The sequence below is a fragment of the Ranitomeya imitator genome, chromosome 3, assembly GCF_032444005.1.
Source record: "Ranitomeya imitator isolate aRanImi1 chromosome 3, aRanImi1.pri, whole genome shotgun sequence".
NCBI lineage: Eukaryota > Metazoa > Chordata > Amphibia > Anura > Dendrobatidae > Ranitomeya > Ranitomeya imitator.
The window spans coordinates 510956731-510970906 of record NC_091284.1 but is presented as its reverse complement, the minus strand read 5'-3'; the positions used below and the strand labels follow the sequence as shown (position 1 = coordinate 510970906).

At 40.3% G+C, this 14176-nt stretch overlaps 1 protein-coding gene across 1 annotated transcript in view; it reads right to left on the bottom strand.

Moving 5' to 3' along the window:
• The window catches only part of IMPG2 (interphotoreceptor matrix proteoglycan 2), a 123662-nt gene that overhangs the window by 67433 nt on the left and 42053 nt on the right, over nt 1-14176 (bottom strand). The window contains exons 4-5 of the mRNA XM_069759660.1: nt 10745-10911; nt 7542-7573 (exon numbers count right to left, since the gene is read on the bottom strand). Coding sequence (XP_069615761.1) covers nt 7542-7573; nt 10745-10911 — 199 coding nt within the window. The remainder of the gene's footprint in view (nt 1-7541; nt 7574-10744; nt 10912-14176) is intronic.

The following is a 14176-nucleotide window of genomic DNA, read 5'->3' as shown; positions in this document are numbered from 1 at the left end:
GCCTACTATACTGGTTATAGTGTACCTACTATACTGGTTATTGTTTACCTACTACACTGGTTATAGCGTACCTACTATACTGGCTATAACGTACCTACTACACTGGTTATAGCGTACCTACTATACTGGCTATAGCGTACCTACTATACAGGTTATAGCGTACCTACTATACTGGTTATAGGGTACCTACTACACTGGTTATAGCGTACCTACTATACTGGTTATAGGGTACCTACTACACCGGTTATAGCATACCTACTATACTGGCTATAGCGTACCTACTATACTGGTTATAGCGTACCTACTATACTGGTTATAGTGTACCTACTATACTGGTTATTGTTTACCTACTACATTGGTTATAGCGTGCCTACTACACTAGTTATAGTGTACCTACTATACTGGTTATAGCATGCCTACTATACTGGTTCTAGCGTACCTACTATACTGGCTATAGCGTACCTACTATACTGGTTATAGCGAGCCTACTATACTGGTTATAGCGTACCTACTATACTGGTTATAGCGTACCTACTATACTGGTTATAGTGTACCTACTATACTGGTTATTGTTTACCTACTACACTGGTTATAGTGTACCTACTATACTGGCTATAGCGTACCTACTACACTGGTTATAGCGTACCTACTATACTGGCTATAGCGTACCTACTATACTGGTTATAGCGTACCTACTATACTGGTTATAGGGTACCTACTACACTGGTTATAGCGTACTTACTATACTGGTTATAGCGTACCTACTAACCTACTATACTGGTTATAGCATGCCTACTATACTGGCTATAACATGCCTACTATACTGGCTATAGCGTACCTACAATACTGGTTATTGTGGTCCTACTAAACTGGTTATAGCGTGCCTACTATACTGGTTATAGCATGCCTACTATACTGGTTATAGCGTTCCTACTATACTGGCTAAAGTGTTCCTACTATACTGGTTATAGCGTGCCTACTATACTGGTTATAGTGTACCTACTCTACTGGTTATAGCGTACCTACTATACTGGTTATAGTGTACCTACTATACTGGTTATTGTTTACCTACTACACTGGTTATAGCGTTCCTACTATACTGGCTATAGCGTACCTACTATACTGGCTATAGCGTACCTAATATACTAACTATAGCGTACCTACTATACTGGTTATAGCGTACCTACTATACTGGTTATTGTTTACCTACTACACTGGTTATAGCGTACCTACTATACTGGCTATAGCGAACCTACTATACTGGTTATAGCGTGCCTACTATACTGGTTATAGTGTACCTACTATACTGGTTATTGTTTACCTACTACACTGGTTATAGCGTATCTACTATACTGGCTATAGCGTACCTACTACACTGTTTATAGCGTACTTACTATACTGGCTATAGCGTACCTACTATACTGGTTATAGCGTGCCTACTATACTGGTTATAGTGTACCTACTATACTGATTATTGTTTACCTACTACATTGGTTATAGCATGCCTACTATACTAGTTGTAGTGTACCTACTATACTGGTTATAGCATGCCTACTATACTGGTTATAGCGTACCTACTATACTGGCTATAGCGTACCTACTATACTGGTTATAGCGTGCCTACTATACTGGTTATAGCGTACCTACTATACTGGCTATAGCGTACCTACAATACTGGTTATAGTGTACCTACTATACTGGTTATAGCGTACCTACTAACCTACTATACTGGCTATAACGTACCTACTACACTGGTTATAGCGTACCTACTATACTGGCTATAGCGTACCTACTATACTGGTTATAGCGTGCCTACTATACTGGTTATAGTGTACCTACTATACTGGTTATTGTTTACCTACTACATTGGTTATAGCGTGCCTACTATACTAGTTATAGTGTACCTACTATACTGGTTATAGCATGCCTACTATACTGGTTATAGCGTACCTACTATACTGGCTATAGCGTACCTACTATACTGGTTGTAGCGTGCCTACTATACTGGTTATAGTGTACCTACTATACTGGCTATAGTGTTCCCAGTATACTGGTTATAGCGTGCCTACTATACTGGTTATAGTGTACCTACTATACTGGTTATTGTTTACCTACTATACTGGCTATAGCGTACCTACTATACTGGTTATTGTTTACCTACTATGCTGGTTATAATGTACCTACTATACCTACGTACCTACTATACTGGCTATAGCGTACCTACTATACTGGTTATTGTTTACCTACTATGCTGGTTATAATGTACCTACTGTACCTACGTACCTACTATACTGGCTATAGCGTACCTACTATACTGGCTATAGTGTACCTACTATACTGGCTATAGCGTACCTACTATACTGGCTAAAGTGTTCCTACTATACTGGTTATAGCGTGCCTACTGTACTGGTTATAGTGTACCTACTATACTGGTTATTGTTTACCTACTATGCTGGTTATAATGTACCTACTATACTGGCTATACTGTACCTACTATACTGGTTATAGCGTACCTACTATACCGGCTATAGTGTACCTACTATACTGGTTATAGCGTACTTACTATACTGGTTATAGCGTGCCTACTATACTGGTTATAGCGTTCCTACTATACTGGTTATAGCGTACCTACTATACTGGCTATAGCGTATCTACTATACTGGTTATAGCATACTTACTATACTGGTTATAGCGTACCTACTATACTGGCTACAGCGTACCTACTATACTGGTTATACCGTGCCTACTATACTGGTTATAGCGTGCCTACTATACTGGTTATAGCGTTCCTACTATACTGGCTATAGTGTTCCTACTATACTGGTTATAGCATGCCTACTATACTGGTTATAGTGTTCCTACTATACTGGTTATAGCGTGCCTACTATACTGGTTATAGTGTAAATACTATACTGGTTATAGCGTGCCTACTATACTGGTTGTAGGGTACCTACTATACTGGTTATAGCGTACCTACTATACTGGTTACAGCGTACCTACTATACTGGCTATAGCGTACCTACTATAGAGTGTGCCTACTCTACTGGTTATAGCGTTCCTACCACACTGGCTATAGTGTTCCTACTATACTGGTTAAAGCGTGCCTACTATACTGGTTATAGCATGCCTACTATACTGGTTATAGCGTTCCTACTATACTGGCTATAGTGTTCCTACTATACTGGTTATAGCGTGCCTACTATACTGGTTATAGCATGCCTACTATACTGGTTATAGCGTGCCTACTATACTGGTTATAGCGTTCCTACTATACTGGCTATAGTGTTCCTACTATACTGGTTATAGCATGCCTACTTTACTGGTTATAGTGTACCTACTATACTGGTTATTGTGTACTTACTATACTGGTAGTAGTGTACCTACTATACTGGCTATAGCGTTCCTACTATACTGGCTATAGTGTTCCTACTATGAAGACACAAAAAGAGCACAGCGAGGTCAAAAATACTCTGTTGTGAAGAAGTCACAGTAAATGAGCAAGTGCTGGTCAAAAAATGAAAACAATACAGGGTATTTAGCTAATACGTTTTTTTTTGCAAAAAAATGTATATCAAGCTGCTCCACCAATCGCCAAGGTATACCCATAATAGAGCAGTCCTATCTAATGTATATAATCCCTATCTGATGTATTTAAAAACCTGATCATCTGTATAGTACCTGTATAAGCAGGGTTCAGAGAGAAAATATCTATGTGGACATGCACGATGGAACAGCTTTAGTGCAAATGGCCCACAGAGGAGTGGTGGACTCCCCAGTCTTGTAGAAACAAGAGAACAATTATAGAACCAAAAACACATGGGCTGCTTGCACAGTGAACAAGTCTGTAGAAACCTGTTCACACCACCAAGAAACTTGAAGACACAAAAAGAGCACAGTGAGGTACAAAATACTCTGTTGTAAAGAAGTCACAGTAAATGAGCAAGTGCTGGTCAAAAAATGAAAAAAATACAGGGTATTTAGTTAATACGTTTTTTGCAAAAAAAATCTATATTAAGCTGCTCCGCCAATCGCCAAGGTATACCCATAATAGAGCATAAAGTACCTGTATAAGCAGGGTTCAGAGAGAAAATATCCATGTGGGCCATTTGCACTAAAGCTGTTCCATCCTGCATGTCCATATGGATATTTTCTCTCTGAACCCTGCTTATACAGGTACTATACAGATGATCAGGTTTTTAAATACATCAGATAGGGATTATATACATTAGATAGGACTGCTCTATTATGGGTATAACTTGGCGATTGGTGGAGCAGCTTAATATACATTTTTTTTGCAAAAAAACGTATTAACTAAATACCCTGTATTTTTTTCATTTTTTGACCAGCACTTGCTCATTTACTGTGACTTCTTTACAACAGAGTATTTTTGACCTCGCTGTGTTCTTTTTGTGTTTTCAAGTTTCTTGGTGGTGTGAACAGGTTTCTACAGACTTGTTCACTGTGCAAGTAGCCCGTGTGTTTTTGGTTCTATAATTGTTCTCTTGTTTCTACAAGACTGGGGAGTCCACCACTCCTCTGTGGGCCATTTGCACTAAAGCTCTTCCATCCTGCATGTCCACATGGATATTTTCTCTCTGAACCCTGCTTATACAGGTACTAGATTGTGGCCCGATTCGAACGCATCGGGTATTCTAGAATATGCATGTCCCTGTAATATATGGACAATGATGATTCCAGAATTCGCGGCAGACTGTGCCCGTTGCTGATTGGTCGAGGCAACCTTTATGACATCATCGTCGCCATGGAAACCATTATGACATCATCGTCGCTGTGCCCGTTGCTGATTGGTCGAGGCCTGGCGGCCTCGACCAATCAGAGAGCCGGGATTTCCAGGACAGACAGACAGACAGACAGACAGACGGAAAAACCCTTAGACTATTATATATATACTAGATTGTGGCCCGATTCTAACGCATCGGGTATTCTAGAATATGCATGTCCCCGTAGTCTATGGACAATGATGATTCCAGAATTCGCGGCAGACTGTGCCCGTCGCTGATTGGTCGAGGCAACCTTTATGACATCGTCGCCATGGCAACCATTATGACATCATCGTCGCTGTGCCCGTTGCTGATTGGTCGAGGCCTGGCGGCCTCGACCAATCAGACGCGGGATATCTACGTCCTTTATGACATCATCGTCGCTGTGCCCGTTCCTGATTGGTCGAGGCCTGGCGGCCTCGACCAATCAGAGACGCGGGATTTCTACGTCGATGCTGTGCCGGTCTCTGATTGGTCGAGGCCTGGCGGCCTCGACCAATCAGAGAGCCGGGATTTCCAGGACAGACAGACAGACAGACAGACAGACAGACAGACAGACGGAAAAACCCTTAGGCAATTATATATATATAGACTATACAGATGATCAGGTTTTTAAATACATCAGATAGGGATTATATACATTACATAGGACTGCTCTATTATGGGTATACCTTGGTGATTGGTGGAGCAGCTTAATATACATTTTTTTGCAAAAAAACGTATTAACTAAATACCCTGTATGTTTTTCATTTTTTGACCAGCACTTGCTCATTTACTGTGACTTCTTTACAACTGAGTATTTTTGACCTCGCTGTGCTCTTTTTGTGTCTTCAAGTTTCTTGGTGGTATGAACAGGTTTCTACAGACTTGTTCACTGTGCAAGTAGCCCATGTGGTTTTGGTTCTATAAGTGTTCCTACTATACTGATTATAGCGTGCCTAGTATACTGGTTATAGCGTAGCTACTATACTGGCTATAGCATACCTACTATACTGGTTATAGCGTACCTACTATACTGGTTATAGCGTACCTACTATACTGGCTATAGCGTACCTACTATACTGGTTACAGTGTACCTACTATACTGGCTATAGCGTACCTACTATACTGGTTATAGCGTGCCTACTATACTGGTTATAGCGTGCCTACTATACTGGCTAAAGTGTTCCTACTATGCTGGTTATAGCGTGTCTACTGTACTGGTTATAGTGTACCTACTATATTGGTTATAGTGTACCTACTATACTGGTTATTGTTTACCTACTATGCTGGTTATAATGTACCTACTATACTGGCTATACTGTACCTACTATACTGGCTATAGCGTACCTACTATACTGGTTATAGCATACCTACTATACTAGTTATAGTGTACCTACTATACTGGCTATAGTGTGACTACTATACTGGTTATAGCATACCTACAATACTGGTTAGAGAAGATCAGTCAGCAGGTCATAATTAGCCAATGTTTGCTGTTACTCGCTATTCCCCTTTTATGCTCTTTACCAAAGGTGTGTTGCTAATAGGAGTCTCTTGGGGCATATGTTTAGGCTTCACTGCATAATTGCCCTGAGATCAATGCCTCCTTGCTAAAGAATACTACATAAAAAGGCCGATATCTCTAGAACCATATGGTGGATTGTGCCACAGGGTCTGGCTTGCCGAGGAGGGGCGTAGCTAAATAGCTATCTGCTGTTCATTGGAGCTCCTGAAGGTGGACTCAGGCTTGAGCTGCAGGTAGCCACCAGGTACCACTCCTAGGCAGTTCCCAGTACCACAGCTGCCAATCAAAAGATTTGCAGAAGGGGACACGGAAGCGAAGTCATCAACAAGAAGGATTTGGAGACAAACAGACAGTACGGACAACGTGGACTTTGGGGAAAGATTCTTGTTCAGAACCACAGGTCTTGGGAAAGGTTCAGATACCGCCAGCGTGGCTACGGCGTTCAGATACTGCCGGAGCAGCTTTAGGGTCATATACATACTACAGAGGACTAAAGGGACAGTACAGGATAGGGATATAACTAATTTAGACTAAGGACATGGGACCTGGCAACATACAGTTGCACCCACAAAGTACCACCAACAAACTATAAGGGTTGCTCAGGCATTTCCCTATTGGGGAGGGTGCCTTCCATACAAGATGCCTCACAGGTATTGGCTGCGAGCATCTTTGCAGGTGCGCACGCTTCTCCATTAACCCATTACTTGCCAAATTTAAATTTTTACAAGTAAGGATTTTTCAGAAAAGGGCATCCGAATATTCAATTAAAAATGACAATGACATGATTTCCTATTTTGAAAACATTCATTTTACAAACACAACACAAAAAATTCGACCTAATTATAAAAATTATAAAATCTTAGTTGCTAGAAGCTAAAGATTAGGCGTCCCAAAAAAAGGACATTGGTAGATAATGGGTTAAGAGCAGGGGAGTACATGCGCCAGAAGTCAAAGCAGCGTGTACAGGGGAAGAAGGGAGAGGAGCCCGAGGACGCTGTTTCTATTTAACAGGGCGCAACAATAGTACTAATTACATTAGTATTAATGGCGTCATATATTTCCAGTGTTGTGTCCTTTGTCTAAGAACTGTAATACATGGATTGAGTAAAACTTTAAACAAGGTGTAGCACCCTTATACTGGCTGGCTAAATGTGTTAAAATGATTGCTAGCCACTAAAGAAAAATATAACAGGAACTTCCCAGTCAAAGATATTTGGTGAGATACACAAGATATAGAATATATTGTGACCTACCTGCCAGCTGCATGTTTAGTCATGGTCAATTTCTGTAAGAGAGTATTATAGTGTGAACTTTGGCAGTATGATGTAAAATAGGTTTTGGTCCACAGTTATAAAAAATGCTCTGTGTCAACTTCATGGGATATACAATATTCCTGAACTACTTTATTGACATTTACATGGTCCTCCTAAATTTAGCTAAATTGAATCTTGTTTATCAACTTAAAGGGAATCTGTCAGCCGATTTCTGCTATCTCATCTGAGTGCAGCATAATGTAGGAAAAGAGAAGCTGAATCTGACGATGTATCACTTAGACTACTGTGTGCCAAAGTTCTCACATGAACAGAGTTTCTAGATTTAGAGTGAATCAGAGCTGAGAAAGCTAACCCTGCCCCCACCACATCTGACCCCGCCCACACCAAGCTCTCTGCGAGGTACAGGGAGGTGTTTAGTTGATGGACTAGTCCAGCAATGTTAATCACTTAGTGATAAATCCTTCTCAGATAGTAAACAACAGCACACACCCTGACAAGTGACACATCCCTGAATTCTGTGTCTCGGGCTCTATCTCCTGCTGTCTTCAGATTACACAGCAAAACCCTGCTGACAGAATCCCTTTAAGGCAAAGAAATTCACCAATTTTGATCCCAGGAGTTGTATTTCCATAAATCAATCACAAATTCCTAACAGAAGTCTATAAATATGCAGGACATTATCAGATCAACTCTCCAGTGTCTAACCCCAACACATGAATACTCAATACAGGTCCTTCTCAAAAAATTAGCATATAGTGTTAAATTTCATTATTTACCATAATGTAATGATTACAATTAAACTTTCATATATTATAGATTCATTATCCACCAACTGAAATTTGTCAGGTCTTTTATTGTTTTAATACTGATGATTTTGGCATACAACTCCTGATAACCCAAAAAACCTGTCTCAATAAATTAGCATATTTCACCCATCCAATCAAATAAAAGTGTTTTTTAATAACAAACAAAAAAACCAACAAATAATAATGTTCAGTTATGCACTCAATACTTGGTCGGGAATCCTTTGGCAGAAATGACTGCTTCAATGCGGCGTGGCATGGAGGCAATCAGCCTGTGACACTGCTGAGATGTTATGGAGGCCCAGGATGCTTCAATAGCGGCCTTATGCTCATCCAGAGTGTTGGGTCTTGCGTCTCTCAACTTTCTCTTCACAATATCCCAAAGATTCTCTATGGGGTTCAGGTCAGGAGAGTTGGCAGGCCAATTGAGCACAGTAATACCATGGTCAGTAAACCATTTACCAGTGGTTTTGGCACTGTGAGCAGGTGCCAGGTCGTGCTGAAAAATGAAATCTTCATCTCCATAAAGCATTTCAGCCGATGGAAGCATGAAGTGCTCCAAAATCTCCTGATAGCTAGTTGCATTGACCCTGCCCTTGATGAAACACAGTGGACCAACACCAGCAGCTGACATGGCACCCCACACCATCACTGACTGTGGGTACTTGACACTGGACTTCAGGCATTTTGGCATTTCCTTCTCCCCAGTCTTCCTCCAGACTCTGGCACCTTGATTTCCGAATGACATGCAAAATTTGCTTTCATCAGAAAAAAGTACTTGGGACCACTTAGCAACAGTCCAGTGCTGCTTCTCTGTAGCCCAGGTCAGGCGCCTCTGCCGCTGTTTATGGTTCAAAAGTGGCTTTACCTGGGGAATGCGGCACCTGTAGCCCATTTCCTGCACACGCCTGTGCACGGTGGCTCTGGATGTTTCCACACCAGACTCAGTCCACTGCTTCCTCAGGTTCCCCAAGGTCTGGAATCGGTCCTTCTCCACAATCTTCCTCAGGGTCCGGTCTCCTCTTCTCGTTGTACAGCGTTTTCTGCCACATTGTTTCCTTCCAACAGACTTACCATTGAGGTGCCTTGATACAGCACTCTGGGAACAGCCTATTTGTTGAGAAATTTCTTTCTGGGTCTTACCCTCTTGCTTGAGGGTGTCAATGATGGCCTTCTTGACATCTGTCAGGTCGCTAGTCTTACCCATGATGGGGGTTTTGAGTAATGAACCAGGCAGGGAGTTTATAAAAGCCTCAGGTATCTTTTGCATGTGTTTAGAGTTAATTAGTTGATTCAGAAGATTAGGGTAATAGGTCGTTTAGAGAACCTTTTCTTGATATGCTAATTTATTGAGACAGGTTTTTTGGGTTATCAGGAGTTGTATGCCAAAATCATCAGTATTAAAACAATAAAAGACCTGACAAATTTCAGTTGGTGGATAATGAATCTATAATATATGAAAGTTTAATTGTAATCATTACATTATGGTAAAAAATGAAATTTAACACTATATGCTAATTTTTTGAGAAGGACCTGTATATCAGACAAGTTATTACAATATGATTCTCCTCTTTGCAGCATTTGGCAACTACTATGTCAGAAATTCTACATATTTATTGACCCCCAAATCTGATGTTGTCACCACATTTCCCATTTTTTTCATTTCCTTTGTGTTATTCAACATCAAAATATAATTTTTGCATTTTGGTGTCTCTGGATTCATTTGATGTTGTGTATAGAATTCGATACAATTTTTAGTAAAGCAATATAATAGCTGTACATTACACATAGTGTAACTGTCGGCCCCTTTCTTTCCAACAGTTTTTTTCTAAGAATTCTCATAAACATGCACACTCGGCTTGGCCATGTCGGGAGAAGGGAATAAGTTGATGTCAAACTCTTCTGTTCTTCCTCACCCTGGCCATCTAAATAAAGGTGAGGAGTAGCTGTGCAATGGCAGAGGATGAAACACACCCCATATCCATGTTTAATATGAGTGGCGCGGGGCTTAATCTGTAGATAGCGGTGTACACTTGGCACTATTGACATCCATCCTAAAGATGCACGATGTGTTTATGGCAAAGGAGAAATGGAAATGGGAAATTGTGAATACCGGTAGTTGTCTCCATTTTCAAACCTCACATGCCCATCTCTTCTTGCCACAATGTCTGCCGCCACCTCACTGAAGTCTTGCCATATACAAATGGTATTATTACCTGATACCAGATAATGTGCAATGTAATAATAATAATAGTAATGCAATGTCCTGTACAATACTGTAAATAAGTAAAAAGACTGTAGGGCTTTCTCATTCAGAGAAAATTTAACCTATGATTTAGGAGTTTCCTTTATACAGTAAATAATAGTCCTGTCGTTTACCTCCATGACCAACTTGCGGTGATCATCCGATTGACTGAAACTCTCGCCGATCTCAAATACTGGCATTGTGCCCTCCTCACACAAAAACATCCAGTGCTGATATTCTGCTTGGTCCGGAAGTCGGTCCCAAAATATCTTGAAAACTTCCCAAACTGTTTCTTGGCAAACTGTACAAATACATAATCACAAAGAAATGCTGAACAGCTGAACACAAAAGAAATGTCAGTGAACAACCTATGAGACAGAGTTAATGGACCTCCATTTGTGTGTTAGAAAATTAGGGTCAGCGCTGGGGGACTATTTCATCAGATCGACTACATCAACTGAACAAAACAAGCCGTGGGTAATATAGATTCATAATAGGCAGTTATCATTTTAATGTTTTCAGTAAATGTTTAATGTGATCCTCCATTTAAATTAACTGATTAGTAAACCTGAGTTCATGAATGACAGGGCAGGATTGCTGCCAAGTGATCTAAGCTGCCAGTAGTCCAACAGAGACCTATGTCCAAAAAATATTGGAGGCCCTTCTAGGAACATTGTCATATAATGCAAGATTAACTCTGACTATATGTGTGGTCGGTACACTGGACTGACGCATGACTTATTCCTCCCAAAGACCATACTAAGGACCAGTGGGCGCTCATTATGGGAGGAACACAGGCAATACCGACAGGTAAATAGGAAAGGGTTCTTCACAGTTAGAGCAGTGAGAATGTGGAATGCCCGACCAGGAGAGGTAATAATGTCAGATACTATAACAGCTTTTAAAAAAGGGCTGGATGATTTTCTCAATACACATAACATTGTGGATTATAGTAAATGTAGCGACAAAATGTACAATTGGTGGAGAAAGGTTGAACTTGATGGACCTAGGTCTTTTTTCAACCTATGTAACTATGTAACCTAAAATAGTATATCCATTCAAGCATCTATGAATTTATACATAGAGGCTGAAAAAATGCAAACGTTTATCAAGATCAACTTTTCTCAATCAATTATACAATATTTATTTCTAGATTATATTTAACTGTCGCTATTGTTTGTCATTAGGCTGACATTCAGATCTTTTTTAAATGGCTATATAATATATGATATTACCTCTTGTGGTTGGACATTCAAGATATCACAATAGACCTGTCTATGACTTCTGCCACATAGAAATCGATATCAAACATTTCTAACTCCCATGTCTTCCTGAAGGCCGTGGCTGAGAATGGCAGTGAATTGAAAGGCGCAGGGCCCTAGTAGATGGAGGCACCGTATTATTTTGGCATCATTTTTTATATTCTTATTGTTAAGGATACACAGGCTGTCAACAACGATTCTCTTAATGAACCAGTCAAATGGCACTTCTCTAAATGCCCAGTCTCAGATTACTCAACTCTTTTGGCAAAATTAACATTAAATTGATGGAAGAACAGAAGGTAAAGGCTGGAAACGTGACTTTCTCTCCTTTTTACTAGGACATTACTAATTGCTTTGGAAAAAAATAAACAGATTTAATATTGATAAGAACAGATTAGAAACAATATACCTTGCTGCGCTGCTAAAAACAAGTAGTGAAAATGAAACAGTCCCCTAACATCATATATTTATTGGTTCATAAATTTAAAAAAAATCCAAACAAACATCGTACTAAATAATACAAAAACTAAAAACTGCACTACAAATAGCGGGAATAAATCTATAAATATACACTTCTGGACAATCCAGGTTTAAACAATTATGGATTTAAATGATATACCCTAATTGTAGCTAAACTGTGGCACTACCTGACTGCGGAGGTTGGCACCCTAAAGTGAAATGCAAATGGAGCCCACTTTCACCGTCATCTGACCCTATGATGCCCTAGAAAGCCCTATAATGTTTTGTACCCATAATAAAGGATAGTAAATCTCTATATCAAGGGTTGCGGTCCAAGGGGTAATGTTTTTCCTTGTGGAGAATTACATACCAGCCCTGGCATGCCAATGTAAGGAGGCTTATTCGCCATGCAATGCTCGTCTGGGAAATTAAATATGCAAATTTCCTTTTCAGAGAGGAAGAGGATTAGAACTCTATAGCGCTACCTGTTGGAAGCAGCAATCCTACAAGTCATGACATACCATATGACCATCATACATTGAAATGCCGGCCCTGGCAAATCAGATCCCATACTTTGCACTGACGAGGGGCAATACCCCAAAACACTGTGTCTGCAGATTGAGATTATGGTTTGGCAGCCCCTGCTCCCTCCCTGAAGCTAAGCATCTTCAGTGACCATCTTTTCAGGGGTTGGGCTAGTCCCTGCACGGTGTGCAATGTGAACAGTGACAGCATGCTCTCTCACTGGCTCAGATCAGCAGAAACGAGCTTGGAGATGAGCGCACTATCAGTATATGTTGTCAAAATATTGTGCGGAGACCAGCGCCGTCCCCTCTGCATTCATGTTACACACGAACTGACACTGCACTGTGTTGCCGACTCGTTACTGCTGATCTGAGCCAGCGAGAGAGCATGCTGTAATTGTGCACATTGCACAGTGCACATTATGCAGGGACTAGTCCAGTCCCTGAAATGTAGGTCACTGATGATGCTTCGTTTTTGGGAAAGAGCAGGGGCTGTGGCAGTGACTGCAGCCTCTGTCCCCTGATGACGCTTTGTTTGAGGATCCCAACATGCATTAGGATTCTCAAATGAAACAACATCAAAATGAAAGTAGAGAAAAAAAAAGAAAAGCAGTTAAATAGTGTATTGCAATTTGTATTTCTGACCACCAATTTAAACGTTGTGTCCACTGTGAAAACAGCAAGATTTCATCTTTGCTTAATATAGAAACTTATGTGGAAAAAATGAAAAATAAATCACCAAAAATTACTAAAAATTAAGTTTAAGGTAAAAACTTGCTTCATGTCTTTCAATTTCAACATCTGGGCAGTGACATTTTAAATGTCATTGCATAGCATTGCAGCTATTTGTCCCCATAAAGAAAGCAGAGATGGTTTATTATCATCTATGCCTTCTACATCACTGTGTACATTAAGGAAGCACTATGGATGCAGTACTAGGAAGCGGTAACAACCCCCCCATACAAAGCAGTCTTGTGATTGGTGTGTACAGGGAGAGAACAGGAGCAGCAGGGTCATAGGAGATCCAGAACGGGCTGCAATGGAGGCTGCATTTCCCCTGTAACTGGGGATAATATTTAACTAAAGACACTGTAGGGATGTAGGGTATTTATTATTTCAGTGGGTCAAGCTCTTGATTAAAGTGTATTGTTAGCGACACAGATATAAGTACATTGTCCTGGGTCCGCCTTCGCGCTGACACAATTTTACAGTGGATCAGCACTAATACTAAGCAAAAGGGAAATATACTGTTTGTGAACAGAAAAACTGATTAAAGAATATCAGAAATAAAAAATTAAATGAAAAGATGATAAATCTCATG